Source organism: Pollicipes pollicipes, unplaced genomic scaffold, assembly GCF_011947565.3.
Source record: "Pollicipes pollicipes isolate AB1234 unplaced genomic scaffold, Ppol_2.1 Scaffold_7261;HRSCAF=8764_pilon_pilon_pilon, whole genome shotgun sequence".
In the NCBI taxonomy this organism is placed as follows: Eukaryota; Metazoa; Arthropoda; class Thecostraca; order Pollicipedomorpha; family Pollicipedidae; genus Pollicipes; species Pollicipes pollicipes.
The window spans coordinates 11,037,657-11,054,357 of record NW_023597054.1 but is presented as its reverse complement, the minus strand read 5'-3'; the positions used below and the strand labels follow the sequence as shown (position 1 = coordinate 11,054,357).

Genomic DNA, 16,701 nt, shown 5'->3' with positions numbered 1-16,701 from the left:
ATAATAAAAGGACCGTATCTACAGTTGCAGCACCTCAAGCTGGTGTTGGAATCTAATGGAGGGGCTGAATTATTCAATGTCGAATCTCTATTTCTCGTGCTGCTTTAGCTGTTGATATGTTCATAGGACGACCTCAAATTCATAAGCGTGAAATATGCGCCCTAGTTCAATGTTTGAAGTGTTCGAATTGATTTTGAGACGCTTTGGGAAACCTTATTTCACGACGGTCGGTCTCGCACGCCCGGCGCCCGCTGCCTAGTGTTATCTGCAGCGGCTAACGCCGTTCGGTTTTACGGAAACTGCAATGCCGCCCAAAGCTGCTCTTGCTCCTAAGATTGTGAGTGCGATGGCTTAAAACTTGTTTATGGAATGTATTTCACAAGCCAGTTTTGCAAAGGGATGGACGAACTCAGGGAAACATGGGTTGACCGTTTTCAATTTTGACCTCATTTCAATCCACTCTGTTGAAGACTAATGAGACCCCGCTGACGAGGCTGGACACCGGAGTCGTCATCGACGCAACAAAATCCCTATCACCGCGAGTGATCCAGTAATTGACACAGAGATCCAGTTCGCCCCTTGGCTGAAATGGGGTGGATGGCCCCCATTCAGTTCTCGGGGCCCTGACTACCGCAGTGCCCATCCATTGTCTCAATGTGAACCCTCATCATAAGTAAATAACTCTCATCACAAGTTTTCGATTAAGTTTTCAATCTGTTTCAGTTTTCAATCTCGCCTTTTTGTCAGAGGGCCCAGACCGACGGAAGGGGCCGTCTGGTGTTCGGGGTTCTGTCCCTGTCCCCGTTTAGTAAATGTTCCTTTGGCGGACTCGCAACTCCTTGCCGACGCGGGGACCCCTGGTCGGCACTGTGAGTCTCTGACCGACACAGGGGTCCCTTATTGCTGTAGGGGCCAGACAGATGCAGATTGCATGCCCCGGTTTTGTTCCTGCTTGGCAAATGGGCCCCCAGGGCTCAGACCTACAAGACCCGGTCTTACTCCTGCTTGGGAAATGGGCCCCCAAATCGGGATATGGGTGTCGGTGGTCGATTTCAATGTCTGGCCGAAATAGAGGTCCACCTGGCTCTAGGTTTCCTGAGTAGGTGAAAGAGGCCCCCAGACTGACATCTGAGATCGTGGTCCTACAGGCCGGGAATCTTGATGTGACCTATAGCCATGCCCTTAGCACCTTCAGGACCTTAAGCCTCTCAGTCGGACCCTTGATCGTCGGCCCCGATGGCCGCTTTTTTGAGCCTCCTCGAATAATGCCCGTGGCCAACTCTGGGCCCTTGCCAACACAGGGTTAGGCGCTGTAGGCCCCTGGCCGACACAGGAGACCCTTCATTGACTTAGGGGCTCTGACCAATGTAGATGCCGGACCACAGCCTTGTTCCTGCTTGGGAAATGGGCCTTCAGACCCAGACCGGCCCACTGTCTGGTACGAGTGGTGCCTGACCAACATAGAGGTATTTCTTGACTCAAGGGGGCCCCATCGGTGCAAAGTGCTTTCTGGCTGGCGTTAGAGGGCCCGATCTCCGCCCGGGCCCTCGAAGTCTTTGGGCCTTCAGATTGGGGCAGAAAAGTTGGTCCCGAGTGGTCCTTTGAATCCCTTGCGAAGTAAAGGGGGCACGTGCTCCCTGTAGCTCCCCCCCCCCCCCCGTCTACAGCGCTAATGCAGAACATTTCTAACAGACATTCGACGCCAAGAAAACATGCATTCAACGATGTGTGCGACCAAACGTAGAGGACCACCTCTAAAACGCATAATAGATAGAGCGCAGTCCAACATCGAGTTGCATCAGACTCATAACACGGATTGACTGTCAAAAACATGTTGAAAAACTGGCCATGGCTGTTACAGGCGTGTTTTGTAACTTATATGATCACCACTGAGCAGCCCGACCCCGGGTGAGTGTGGTGCGAAGCTATCGACCACTCAGATTGATTGCGTGCATTGATAAATCACCGTACTACGCAGCCACGCTGCTCTCGAGCTCGCGCTTGGACCGGCCTGGACTCACTGCATTTTGAAAGTGGCGATCAAATGACGCCTGACGACCGGGGCTAGTCACGCAGAGTACCACCTGGAGGGGTTCTGTCTGGGAGAAATTGGCCCATCTTCCCGGTATCTTTATTCAGTTAATTGAAGTTACATATCGTGAGTTTTCACCACAACGGCACATGACACAGCGGTACCACCTCATCAGCCCTAAAGCTCTAAGGGCCGAACAGCAGGTACCGCGCCGTAGAGTAGACGCACGCGCCTACACGGCCAATCAGCGCACAGTGTGTCGGGGGCGTGTCTAAAACCGCGCGAGAGCGCGCCAGAACGCGAGCCCATGCCGAACGAGAGGGCCACTGCGCCGAGAGATATCACAGGATGGAACCACGTGCGTTTGCGAGCAAACGTCTGCTCCACGGCAAGACTGAGGAGCAGACAGCCCTGCCACCCTATACCACCATTTCTGCGGATGTGGGAGTGTTCAAACCAGCCGCCTGAACTGCACGGGGGCGCTGGGACGCGTCTGGACGGTGGGTGCCAGGAACATGCGGCGCTCTGCACAAAACGCACAATGACGTGGAAGACTGGATATATCTGGCACGGCCCAATGGCTCGAACACAAGATCACACAAATCGACGAGGAAAGGGAGGCTGGGCACTTCTGTGAAAGACCGGCAGAATGACGATGACTCGGCAGTGCTCTGCGTGATGTTGCAGCACCAAATATGGAACATGAAAGCTCGCCAGCTTAGGATCACCTCAACGTGGATAGCGGGCCGTCTAAGACCATTTCTGCAGTTCGCCAGCTTTCTGGGATCTGCGGTCGTCGAATCGTTAGTACCAAAAACCGACCAACACGAACGTGATGACGTTGACACTTGACAGAAGTCGACAGCTTGGCAAATATTTGACTAGACAGCGCGCGTCGTGCTGTGTCTCGCACCGGACAACGTCCGTCGACCGCACCTTGCTCTCTAGACACGGCGGAGCCAATGGACAGGTACTCGGCTTTCTAGGCGACAGGCACGCAGCGTTCGCACGCAGTTGCCGCGCATCAGTGAAGCCAGTCTCGGCGTTTGTCCCCATCAGCTTCGATGAGGCCCTCACCAGCAGCAGCGGCGACAGCGCCTGTCCCTTGTGTGAGTGAACTTGAGGTGCTCAGGATACCACCGAACGTCCACCCGGCCCTCATCGCCACCCGTTTGTACTCTGCCCGCGCCAACGCAGCCAGCGGCCGCTACCCGCGGTTCTCAAACACGGTCAGCTTGTCGCGCACGGAGCCGCGCGAGATGGGTACTCGGTGTCGGGCCGGCGCCGGACCGCCGCCGTCCGGCCGCCGGTCGAACAGCCGCCGGCAGTCGGCCACCAGTCGGGCCGGCACGGGCGCTCGCTCGGCCCGCTCGAGCCGCTGGCGCGCCCACTCGACGCCCAGCAGTTCGAGCGCCCGCTGCCGGCAGCCGAGGCCCTGGCGCTGGGCACGACCGCCGCCGCTCCGCTCGAAGTACTCGACGATCTGGCGGATGTCCGTGTCGCCACCGCCGCGGTCGGGCCGGCCGCGCTCCTCGGCCTCGCAGCCCAGGCTGCTGATGTCGTCCGACGAGTCGGTGTACACGGAGGACGAGCGGTGTGCCAGCGGCGCCCGCCAGCGCGCCAGCTCTTCCTGGCTCTGCTCCGAGCGGCACGAGCCCGGCGACAGCTCGGCTGGCTCGGGCTCACCCACGCTGTAGAAGCCCGACTCGCAGGAGCCAAGGCGCCGCAGCGGGGCGGCCGCCGCGCCGGCCGGCCGCGCGCTGCGCCGCCGGCACTCCGGGCTGGTCGGCAGACTGAGGCAAGTGGCGCGCGCCGGCGTGCGAGCGAGCGGGGCCACTGGCACGCCGCCGCGCGGCGACGGCAACTCAAAGCACGAGCTGAACAGCTCCGTCTGGGATTCGACCAGCTTTCGGCCATCGCGGTACTGCTTGAGCGCGTTAAACGGGTTGGCGGTGTCGCCCGGCTTGTAGGCGGGGTCCCGAGCCGCCATGTACTCGGCCACGTCCCGCGGCGAGCGCAGCGCCGGCCGCGGCCGCGTCTCGCGGCAGTGCGAGTGGCGCCGGTGGACGCGCGCCTTGTCGCTCGGTGAGCACGCGTCGGCGAGCGCCAGCTGGTTATCGTCCGAGAGGGAACGGCGGTGGTCTGCAGCGGGGAGAGGGAGAACCGTCAGTGGTGGCGCCACCAGGGTTGTGACGCTGGTTGACATTTTCGTCAACAGATGGCACTTTCATCAAAGCAAGGCAAGGACGGTGAAACGTAACGGAACTGAGGTCAGCTTCAGCCTTTTCAGCCCGACTGAAGCGTTTTACAATCATCCCTTAAGCTGCTTACGTCAAAGCAAGATATTTTCACCGCAGCAACGCGATAAAAGGCTGTGGTGGAGAGCATCCCTACCAAAGAGCACTTTTCCTCAGAGCATCACAGGAGCACTAAAAGCATAAAGTTGTAGCGTAGAAAAGTAATTATGCTCAGCTTTTTAAAAATCGGTGGCGTTGCAGCACCCAAAACATGTTATGAAAATGACAAGCACTCACATATCATCTTGCTTAAAATAAGCACAAGAACACCAGAAGAGCGTCAGTCAGTTCAGCTAATTCGATCCCAACGCAATAGCCAACACCCAGCAAAACAGACCCCGTCAGCGTTAGAGCGCAGGCTCGCCCGAGCCAGTTGGACTCATTACCCACGGCCGGGCATCTGGGTCGGGAGGTGCGGCGGCACGTACGCTGGTGTCTCTCCTCGGCGTGCGCCAGCCGCGGCGTGGGGGAGACAGCCCGCCTCAGCTCCGCGCGCAGCCCGCTGAGCACCGCCTCCAGCCGGCGCACCAGCTCGCCAAACGACGGCCGGCTGGCTGCCTCATGCTGCGGCGGACAGCCGACCGTCAACGGTCGGGCGTGCGGTGCCAGTGAAGTACGCCTGTTAAGTCTGTGTTAAGTCGGTGCCAGTTAAGTACGCCTGGTCTGCTCAATTGTTGGCACGCCTGGTCTGTTGTAAGAGGTCTCACAGAAACATAGCACAACCCGGAACGCGCACGGAAAATCGTTGCCCTCAGTACACAAGCTTTCAGTGATGCCAAGCGCGTGACGGAGGCCACCGCACACTGTCAAAGTACACTGATTCGTGGCATGTTATCTATCTGCGCGGATAAAGCGGTGACAGTGTGGGTGTGGTTGCACGTGGGCCGTCAAGTATCGGTGGTGTTACATTCGGCCCGTCTCGGCGGGCGAACAGCAACCTTTACTGCAGCCACGATAAACGCCCCGCAGTTTCGCCAACTGACGCAAACACTCCAGGACCCATGGATCATCACTGATAAAATTCAGCGACTACATGAAAAACGCAAACGGCCGAGGCCGAGGCGTCAAGCAAAACGCACCGTTGCTTGTTTCTCAATGTGTCCGTGAGATCCACCACGGCCTGAACATCACAGCGAACGTTTCGGATAAAATGTTCCCGGCTATATCATAACGGAGCGGCCGCTCAACGATTCAACCAGATCATACAGACGAAACTACCGATCACGTTCACGCATTTCCGTCCGTGAGCCAGCACCTACGTCAGCTTCGCTATGCGGCACGAGACCAGCAGCTGGCTGCATCGACGCACGAACATTTCCATGGCCCGCTCTGTTATTAAGGAAACTCAGCTGCGACGTGAGACCATTCAGGAAAACTACCGCACGCGGCAGGAGGCTGCAGTGCGCTTACCTCCACACCCTCTTCCGTTACGGTCAAGTCCAGTAATAAGGCGAGATCCGCAGCAGCACCTGACGGCACCACTGACCCTTCGATGCAGCGAAGCCGGAGGTGCCGCGGCGTGCCGCTCGCTCCGCGGAGGTGCTCACCACACAGCAGCTGAAGGCGATCAGCAGCAGCTCCAGCTGGCAGTCGGCCGGGCAGAGCGACACGAACGCCAGGTAATCGATGCCGAAGGACGGCGTGCGCTGCAGCACGTCCGGGTCGGCCGAGACGCGTGCCATCATCTCCAGCAGGATGACGCCGAAGCTGAACACGTCCGCCCGCTGGTTGTACGGCCGGTTGGTGATGCACTCGGGTGCCATCCACCAGAAAGAGCCGACCGTGCTGAGAGGGCTGGGCAGTCTGCCGGTCGAGCGGCACAGCCGGTCAGGAGAGGGGCAGGGGGGGGGGGGGGGGCTCTGTGGCGGTCAACAGTGTCGTCGAGCATCCGTCTAGATTTCTCCTGGACTCCTGTGGGACCCGCCTGGTCTCAAGTCTTCTTGGACTCAGTAAATCCCGACTCCTATACATTAAGTCACTAATGAAGAGTACAGGACATATACTAATCGATCATGGGGAACAAGATCATGATGACTTTAGAAGGAGATTTAGCCGACCCTGCGCATAACTTATTCCCATGGAAAACGGCACGTGATGACGAATTCCTGGCATCTCCGCTTCCTTCCTTCAGAAAGTCGGCCAATCTGTTGATCTCCAGGTCTGATCCAGCTAACAAGTCGAGGAAACCTAAATAAAAGCAATTAAGTGTTTTTATTGAAGTCACGTAATGATGCGATGCGGTCGATCAGGGCAGTCTGGCGAACACCGAGGGCGGCCTCTGCCGTTGGCACGAGCTCTGCAGTGTCGGCGCTGTTGCCGTGTGGCGGGCCAGGCGGGAACGGCGGAGTTGGGCGAGCACCAAAAACGCCGGCGGCAGACGCCTAGTGTCGTAACTAAATGCGGGGCCAACATCTTGCACACAAAATCAAAACACGCCACGAGAAACGGTGTTTGCAAAGCTCGCGTCGATAGTTCTGGCTACAGACGTACGCACAGAGCAGCTGCGGCACCATGTACGTCCGTAATGTGCGTGTTCAAACCATTCTTAATAAGGTCCTGAAGAGAATTTTGAATTTCTAAGCAAGGGGGCGTAATGACCTAGTAGTCAGCACGTCGGACCTTCACGTGGGGGACCAGGTCCGAATCCCGGTTGCGCCATGGCCCCTGAGCGCCAGTGTCAACGCCATGGCCAGTGCAGGTACAGTCACCGGAGGTCCATAAAAAGGGGCGTGACGACGTGCGACGCGTTCTGTTTTCTAAAGAAAGCAGGAACTCGTCGGAAAATGCGGACGTGAAGCAGCTTACGGGTGTTTCATGCGGTTTCTAAACACCGGGTTTTCGTCACCTAGGCCGATGGAGCCCACCGGCACTCCCCGACACTGGCGGCATAACACAGACGATTGCTTGCTTCAGATGAACAGATGGGCACGCGAACGCATTCCAACCGATGAACATCAAAGTATTGTAACGGAAACTGCACATGTTGCGACTTTAAACGTGTCTAGAATATATGGCAATGTTGCTCGAAACAGACATCTTGGAATCACACCACGCGACTGCACAATCGCGTCTTATCTGTAAGTACATATCCATGATTGACTCCCGTTGCAGGCAACCAAAACATCGCAAACTGGACCTGTTCCTTTCTCATCAGACAATGCCCGGATCCCCAAAGTCTGGAAGATAGCACGAGAAAAACACCCTATGCTTTCCACAGCCCAGTGCTAAAGTGAAGTCGAGCACACAGTGGGGTCCTCCTGGCCGGATGATTGGACCATGCCGGCCTGATGCACCGAGAAGATGGGCGTGAGTTGAACAGTAAAACAGTTATAAAGTTGAGCAGTTTGAAAGTAGACGACCCGGATATGATAACACAACATGGCAAGGGGAACTTGGGGATTCAGGCACCGCTTCCTTGATCTAAATAACTCTCAAGAACATGGTATTTCTTTGGATCATTGAGTCAATCGCCGTTTAACGATCAGCCACTCGATTATCATAAACACGCACTCAAAGTAAGAAAGGGGTCTGGAGTTTCGCTTCCCTTCGTCGATAGCCACGTATTTCTTTGAGTATTTTTGGCGTGCCGATGAGCTCATCCGACCAACATTAGTCATTTGAGGACGGTGTGTGGTCGCTGTGCATGACCCGACTTAACCCAGCAGCTCGAGAAAACGTCTGCAACCCAGCCCACTTCCTGAGAGTGGTGGCTCTACTCAGTGCTGATTTCATTTGTGAGCGCGACCCGTCGCTCCAGACTGGCTCGAGCCTCCCCAGCATGCCCTTTCACTTCCCTCGTCCCCCCCCCCCCCCCCCCCCACCACACACATACAGCCGCCCGCCAACAGCTACCCAGAAACACCCGCTGTGCCAAAATATGCTGCCGGCGTCGGCACGGCGCGGTCCGCCTGGAGAGCCGGCCGGCTGGCGGCCTCACCGGGTGCGCTGGCGTCGGCGCCGCCACAGACTCCCACAATAGCCCGACCTATAACGCCTCGGCTCAGTGACGCCGATGGCAAACACAGCGTGCAAGGGGCGCTGGTTTCGGACTGTGACGACGTTTACAGATTTACAGCCGGACGGAGACGGGCGAAAAGATAAACCACCGAAAGCCAAGACAACGCTGTTCACATCGAGCCGCACGCAAATCTAACCGGGGTTAGATGGCAACGTCATCAAGCGCCATAGTGCTGTTGCTGTCAGCCTGACACACAGCACACAGGCTGTCAGCTGTCACAGCTGTCCGACGCTCTGATAGGCCTGGCCCTGCTCAGCTGGTGCAGTCATCAGGCATGGTCATGGCGGCGAATTCACAGAAATGCCGTATGGTTTACGGCGAGGTCGATTGTTGCTTTGAACAAGTGATTGAAATTTTAACTCATCAAGGTTCAAAGCACATTGTACTTCAACATCTTGTCATAGTGACTGAAGGTGGAGCGTGGTCTTCCATACACGTTTTCCGTGACGGCATTGGTGGCCGCACATCGCCATGTCCCCTTCGCTGACGTCAAACCATACCAAAACGACGGTCTGAACGTGACCCGCGAGGAGCGGCAGCAGGCGAGACCTCGCTGACGAGCCAGTCGGCGCTTTGTGCGTGCACCACTCGTTTGTAATGCTGGGCTGCCCCCCCCCCCCCCCTCCCCGGCAGCGTTGTGCTGGAACCCGTTAGGCCACGTTAAGATGTGAAGTCCTATGACTAAATATCGCAACAAGTCGGTCTCCCCGGAGATTCGGAGATACACGCAAGTTCATCACGGACAAAGCTCTCTGCCTATAACTAAACCGGAGGACAATGCAGGGCGCGGGACCGGTCAACTGCGGCGCTGCTGAGCAGCTGTGATCGTGGTCCGCCTGAGGGGACCGGCCCTCGGCCGGGCTCGACCAACACCGCACTCACAGCGGGTTGGGTATCTTGGCGGCCAAGCCGAAGTCGCCGACCACGCCCGACAGCGACCCATCGTCATTCCGCCGAATCAGCACGTTCTGAAACGCATGTGAGCGCTATCACCTACGTGGCTGCGGAAAGGTTGTAAATGAAAATGTGAAAGAATGTAATTTGATCCAAGGCTTCACATTTAACGGTGTCAATGCGCGTGAAGAGTACATGGATTTAGTCACTGAACTTTTCCAGGTCTTTTTTCGGAGGCGAGGAAGCGCCAAACACCACGCTGTGCCGCTCCCAGTTTCCTCAGTGCATCAGACGGTCCACTCTACTGAGGAGCGGCCATCCCGGCGAGCGGTGTTCAGTGCACGTGGCCGCCGATCAGTCCCACCTTGCTGGTGAGGTCGCGGTGGAACACCTGGCGCCGGTGCAGGTAGTGCAGCGCCCGCGCGATGTCCAGGCCGAGGCTGGCGCGCGTCTCCCAGCTGAGCGGCTCCTCCGACTGCACCAGCTGCTCCAGACTGCCGCCGTTGATGTACTGCCGGTCGGGGCGGACCGTCAGCGCAGTGGGACACCCCTGGCGGGTACCGCGCCGCCGCCGCCCGCCGGCGACGGAGTGCCAGCGCGCGCCATCGGTCACCGCAGCGGGACAATCCCTGGCGGGTACCGCGCCGCCGCCGCCCGCCGGCGACGGAGTGCCGGCGCGCGCCATCGGTCACCGCGGCGACGCGCGAAAACAATGGGCCGCCGACGCGTCGGGTCATCGGGCTCAGTGACCGACACAGGCAGGCTCAACGTCACACTGTCGACGGTCATACATGAAGGGTTTTTACCGCTGCTACCACTGACATTGGAGCACAGAAGTGTTGCCATTATTGGACATTTAGCAGATTGATATAGCTGTTTTTGGAAAGATTTTAGAAAAAAAACTGCATCCCTTTAAACGACGAAGAGCCCGGCTAGTCTCCGCTCAAGTGGGTTCGCGTGTTGATACGATTCACAATGATCCAACCGGCACATTCACAGAGAAACAGTCGAAACAGATAACCTGAAGACAATAGTTCCATTAATCAGCCAGAGGTTTCCCAACACGAAGACGGTGAGCGCGGAGTCACCAGAGCTGAGCTCTGCTTGGCCGTTCACGGCTGTCCGGTGCCCGCGCGCCCGCGCGCCCGTCGCCACTTATCGGCTCAGCCCCGAATGGTAACGTCAGAGGGGCGACCCGCTTGCGGTGCGGGTGAGGCAAGTCTGGGATTCGATGCCGGCGCTGGCGTCCCCTTCTTCACCACAGTACAGTCAGGGCTCAATAAAACACACCACACAACCGCATAATTCATAGGTCTTAGCAACAATCTCACAGGCGAACGTAACTATCTTATCACACAAAATAAGTCAACTAATTGGCACCATCATCACAGCATGCCGCCATAAATAAACACATTCTTCATAGCTCAAACACTTAAGCTGCGCTGCGACCAAATAGCAGCTGCCAAGAGTGCCCTCTTGCATCGGAGACCAGCCGACTGAGCTCTGCCAGGCAGACAGCCGGCCACAGTTGCTGACGAGTTGCGGGCACGTGGTCCGGTCCTGCCCGGACCCAGTGTCCAGTGTCAGCAGGGAGCAGCTGCGGACAGGTGGCGCGCTGCGATCCACGAGCGACCCCGCGAGTCTCGTGGCAGTGTGCCGCACAGCCACCTTGCTGGTGAACCAATGCACCAATGCGAATCGGACCCATGCATACGAGCCCGGTCGGATGGCGTAGACAGCCGTCGCATGACCCTTCCGGCATCCCTAATATGTACCGCGATCAGAGGCCACAGGCTTCAGTTATGGGCTAAACCTGCGGCGTGCTCAGGGGCGTTCCATGGACCTGTATGCACGAATGTATGCCTCACGCGATGGGCGTAAAATGCATGTAAATGATTTATCGGCAATTCTTTTTTGTCCCGATCATGAAGTCTTGCATACACAAAATGCGTAATCATACTACTGTGCTCGCAAATATATATTTAAACGAGCAAACACGCGAGGCTTCAAACTGAGGCTTCACAGAAGAGGCGATTCGGGCAGGAATAGGGGAGGAGCTGCAAATGCGTAAGCCCCCGGAGTTCTGGCACCATATAGCATAGCTCATGTTTCCGACATTGCCCGAGAAGGGTTGAATACCGCCCGTCGCGCGCCTTCCGCTTCAAGGGCGATCATGTGGCCTGTGTTCTGTGTGTTCTGGGTCACTAATGAGCGGGACCGACTGGCGCCCATCTGTTGGCCCTTGGCGCCCCAGAGCATGGCGTCTGCCCGCACGCTCAGCTGTGCCGGTCCACTCGCACGGCCACGGTCAGACGACACAGCCGGCGGGCGGTCACTGACTCTGGCGCGGGCGGTCACTGACCACGGCAGACGTGCGAAGGTCACCGTCTCGGTGCGGTAGCCAACGGGCTCTCACTTACCCTGGCCGGGCAGCTAAAAGACGCCCACATAACGTTAATAGCAATTACTGCTTCACTGCATGCATAACAAAATGGCTCACATCACTACGCGTGCCTATATACATATGAGACGTTCCTAGCATAACTCTTTTACAACTTCAGCCACACGGTGATTTTGTGTTGCTGATGAAGGCCTTGACAAAAAAGGACTTCTCGCGCATAGCCGCCAACTCTATCAAAACCTCAGCGCATTCTCTGGCGGAAGGAAATTGTCCCTGTTTTCCCCATCTCTTCCCCATTCTGATGACAGCCACAGGTGCCGACGGACGACGGACTCCTGACCTCCGCCCCCCCCCCCCCCCCCGGCTCCACGCTTTGACACGCGCCGGGGTGGCCGGCTAGATACCTTTCGCTCGGATGGGGGGGGGGGGCAATTTGACCCCCCTAAGAACTCAGGAACTAAGAAAGCTCGAGACACCAAACTTACGGAGTGTCTTGACCTGTACGTGAACTCACTTAGGTCAAAATTTGAGCTTCCTAAGTCGTGATATTCAGGTCGCATAGGGTAAAACAAGATCAAATTCCAGGTTGGTCTCCAAAGTGCCCCCAAGAACCTAGGCAACTGTTTCTAACCAAAAGGTCAAAAGCCCATTTGATGTCAGTGACCTTGTTTGACCTTTTGAAGGTCATGGTGACTAAAATGATGCAACAGTGCTCTGAGCTTTGCATTTGAATAAGTGACAAAGTTTACGCCAGGCAGTATGTTCCCAAAACAAAATGTCGGCCCGGGTCAGCTTAGGTCAATAACCTGTTCAGACCTCTAAGAAGTCAATAGAAGATGAATAATGCGGTTACTGCTGTCAATAAATTCGAAATGAGTGCCAGAAGCCATTCCCCTACAGCAAGCCCTAGAGTAATAAATCAGGTTGGTTTTGACCCTGGTCTGACCTTCATATCTGACCTTAGGTCAACGCAATATGCTCATTCAATATTTGTGGTGTCTAAGAAAGCATCTCAGAGATGTATGACTTCGTCAAACACTCCGTTGTTGCATCAGATTGAACGATTCCCTAGAAATTGCCTTCGCTGAAACCATGGCCTGACTTTGACCTGCGATAGGTCAGCGACCTTACAAGGTACATAAAAAATTATGTCAAACGATCCGCTATTCCATTGTCTATAGCTATGCAAAATTTGGCGCGGCTACGCCGCGCCGTTCGAGGAGAGGAAACAATTCTGGAAAATTGTTTCGGGGGGGGGGTCAATTTGACCTCCCCACCCGAGCTCGTGTTTGCAAAGTGGCCGTTAGTGGCTCGGCACCGGCGAGACATTGCGACTTCCTGCAGGCGCAGTCGGGCAGTAAAAAAATCCCTTACGGCGAAGGTCGCCTGGGAACTCTCCCATGCCGTGTGGCGAAACTGTCCGGCACGTCGAAGCGCCGACCGCCACGCCCGTGTGAGCAAGCCGCAGGGGACGAAGAGGCAGGGCCACGCCCCTGTGCGGTCGACGGAGGACGGGAGATGGGGGGTCGGCTGAGGGGACGGTGAGGCGGGGCCACGCCCCTGTGCGGTCGACGGAGGACGGGAGATGAGGGGTCGGCTGAGGGGACAGAGAGGCAGGGCCACGCCCCTGTGCGGTCGACGGAGGACGGGAGATGAGGGGTCGGCTGAGGGGACGGAGAGGCAGGGCCACGCCCCTGTGCGGTCGACGGAGGACGGGAGATGAGGGGACGGTGAGGCGGAGCCACGCCCCTGTACGGTCGACGGAGGGCGGGAGATGCGGGGTCGGCTGAAGGGGGTGGAGAGGCGGGTCGGCTGGGGCACGAAGAGGCGTCAGCTGAGGAAGGAAGAGAGGTGGGGTGGGCGATTGAGGGGACGGAGAGCGGGGCCGTCTGAGGGAACGAAGAGGCAAAGTCGCCAGCTGAGGGAGACGGATTGGCGAGGTCGGGTGACGAGGACGGAGAAGCGTGACTGGTTGAGGGGGACGGAGAGGCGGGGCTGGCTGAGGGGGACAGGATGCGGGGCTGGCTGAGGAGGACGGAGAGGCGGGCTGGCTGAGGGGGACGGAGAGGCGGGATTGGCTGAGGGGACGGAAAGGCGTGGCTAGGTGAAGGGGCGGAGAGGCGTGGCTGGCTAAGGGGGACGGAGAGGCGGGATTGGCTGAGGGGGACAGGAGGCGTGGCTGGCTAAGGGGGACGGAGAGGCGGGGCTGGCGGTTGTCGCCGGTACTGCGCTACAATCTCAGCGAGCCTGATCAGTGATCACGGCCAAATGTCAAGCAGAACGTGCCGGACACGCGTACATCGACCGAGTAAATTGTACTTGCTGTGTTGTAGCTTTCCACCAATGTTCCCATTTTACGGGGAGTGGAGTTCTCCGTCTTTTTAAGCAATGAAATTCCTCATTTGATACGTACGTTATCTGATGGGGGGAAGCGTTACTGCACGCATCAAATTTCCTAATGTTAAAGTATTTTCGCGAACTTAAATACTTGCCTACAACTTCCCCTTTTTGCCTAGTCTTATAGAATGCTCGTGTAATTTGACCGACAGTATACATGTGATACCTCATTCCATACTCCGACAGCTGGTGTTTATCACATCAGGTCTCAGCATACCGTTCCGCTCCCATTCGCTTGATAGTCACAAGACTGCGCACGCCTTGCGTGCACCTCGTGATTTCCGTTCTCTGGCTGATTCAGCTCTGCATGGGAAGCCACTGAGTTCGCCGGATACCCGTCCACATCCATGGCATCCCAAGCGCAGTTTCCCGTCACCTGGCTATACGAGACACTACACCTGTACTTCAGAGTAATGAAGAACATTTTCTCAAACTGCCTGGGCGCCTGGACGCAAAGTTCGTCAGCTGATCAGTGCGGAGGCGCCTGATGACTGCCGTTTGTGACCGCATAACCGTCAATTTCACCTCAGTGATACGGCTGAGGGGCAAATGTCAGGGCTAATGAGGTCAACCAACTGTCGATGGCTGAAGGTCAGTACACCGGGGAGGATTGAAAGCTTCCGCGCCGGAACGGCAACAGTCGTTCGCACAATGCTCTCCCAACGAGCCCCACGCCAAATGCGGCCGTTAGGGCCGGACAGCACCGGTCTCAGCTGACAGCCTGATCCAGGGCATAGTTCCCGGTGGGACGTCGCGACTGTGACATGGTCGGGTCCGGCTGTGGGGGGCCACCTCTCGTCATGGCAGCGAGCCGTGTGCCAGAGGTGAGCGCGCGTGCTGCCCCGCCCTCGGTTTGGGCAGGACGCGCTTGTCCCGGGACAGCAGATCAGCTCTCATGCTGATCCTCGTGCCGACCCTCATGCCGACCCTCATGCTATCTTTATCCCAGGGGGCTTATTGTAGAGCATGGAACTGAGGCGGCAATGCAAATAGTGTGTTGCTGTTTACTATCCCATTGGTGTACACTTGATAAGGAAACAATGGTCCAAAGGCAACTGGCTGAAAGGCTCTCAGACGAGGACAAGTGGGAGCACATTCCTGCCATACTTACCACATCTAGGTACTTTGGTGACGAAACCGCATCTCGGTTACCGAAATTAATTGGCTTGAGCTCTTTTGGACACAGCGTGAAGGCCCTGGCAGTGTCGGGATAATGACAGCCCACAATATCCATCGCCGCCAACTGCCGCAAAGAAAACGGTCCACCGGGCCAGTCCTCGCTTGAGAGATTTCCTTTCGGGACGGCCCAGCCCGCTGGATACACTAAACACCCCGCAGGTGGTCAGCTGGCTGCCGAGCGTCCAGCACACGAAAATCACGAGCTGCCTTGACGACAATACGTGAGTGGAGCTTAGAACAAAGGGAATTAGGCGGTCAGGTAAAAATGTAACATCCTGGTTCACACCATTCTGCAGAGGCGTATTTAGTGCTCAGTGAGCATGGTAATGAATGGGTCATACTGGCGTGTCTCCCATGGTGACATGTCATGCACCTTCGCATTCTTCATTCATTCATTCATTTACAAAGTCACATTGTGTGCACGAAGTATCGTGCGCGTATTTGACGATCATGTGCATAGGGGCCATCCACGGCCGCTGCCATCTCACCTCAGTCAGCGCGTGCAGCTGGCCCTCGTGCACGCACGCGCCCATGAACCTGCAACAGAGCGGGACAGTGTCAGCCAATGGTCCGGGAGCGGCGTCAGGGCCGCAGCCTCCGCCGCCGCCTGCCGCTATCGGGAGGAAAGAGCAGCCTCTCGTTGCGCACACGTGCGGCCGGCAGAGCCGATAGCCAGCCGGCCACAGGCGCACCACGTCCGGCGTCCTGCAGCAGGCGGGCCGGGCCTCGCCCGGCCGCGCAGAGAGGAGGGGTTCCTGCACCCGTCAGGGTGAGGCTGCCCCTGTGCCCCTGTGTACAGGAGGTGGGCTGGGCCTCGCCCGGCCGTGCAGAGAGGAGGGGTTCCTGCACCCGTCAGGGTGAGGCTGCCCCTGTGCCCCTGTGTACAGGAGACGGGCCGGGCCTCGCCCGGCCGTGCAGAGAGGAGGGGTTCCTGCACCCGTCAGGGTGAGGCTGCCCCTGTGCCCCTGTGTACAGGAGACGGGCCGGGCCTCGCCCGGCCGTGCAGAGAGGAGGGGTTCCTGCACCCGTCAGGGTGAGGCTGCCCCTGTGCCCCTGTGTACAGGAGGTGGGCTGAGCCTCGCCCGGCCGCGCAGAGAGGAGGGGTTCCTGCACCCGTCAGGGTGAGGCTGCCCCTGTGCCCCTGTGTACAGGAGGTGGGCTGAGCCTCGCCCGGCCGCGCAGAGAGGAGGGTCCCCTGCACCCGTCGGGGTGAGGCTGCCCCTGTGCCCCTGTGTACAGGAGGGGCGGGCCTCGCCCGGCCGTGCAGAGAGGAGGGGTTCCTGCACCCGTCAGGGTGAGGCTCCCTGTGCCCCTGTGTACAGGAGGTGGGCTGGCCTCGCCCGGCCGTGCAGAGAGGAGGGGTTCCTGCACCCGTCAGGGTGAGGCTGCCCCTGTGCCCCTGTGTACAGGAGGTGGGCTGAGCCTCGCCCGGCCGCGCAGTGAGGAGGGGTTCCTGCACCCGTCAGGGTGAGGCTGCCCCTGT

The 16,701-nt window shown here is 57.8% G+C and overlaps 2 protein-coding genes across 2 annotated transcripts in view; both read right to left on the bottom strand.

The window, feature by feature from the left end:
- Positions 1 to 3,239: 3,239 nt before the first annotated feature.
- LOC119112983 (dual specificity testis-specific protein kinase 1) lies at positions 3,240 to 15,755 on the bottom strand (the record flags this gene model as incomplete). The annotated part of the gene is given in 8 exon segments (XM_037237288.1): positions 3,240 to 3,298; positions 3,482 to 3,723; positions 3,940 to 4,174; positions 4,716 to 4,893; positions 5,877 to 6,132; positions 9,230 to 9,315; positions 9,606 to 9,752; positions 15,707 to 15,755. Coding segments are annotated over 8 exon segments (1,252 nt in total), but the record flags the coding sequence as incomplete, so codon positions are not given.
- Positions 15,756 to 16,334: 579 nt separating this feature from the next.
- Positions 16,335 to 16,701, bottom strand: part of LOC119112982 (integrator complex subunit 12-like) — a 6,461-nt gene continuing 6,094 nt past the window's right edge. The window contains exon 4 of the mRNA XM_037237287.1: positions 16,335 to 16,359. Within this exon, the coding sequence (XP_037093182.1) occupies positions 16,335 to 16,359 (25 nt within the window). The remainder of the gene's footprint in view (positions 16,360 to 16,701) is intronic.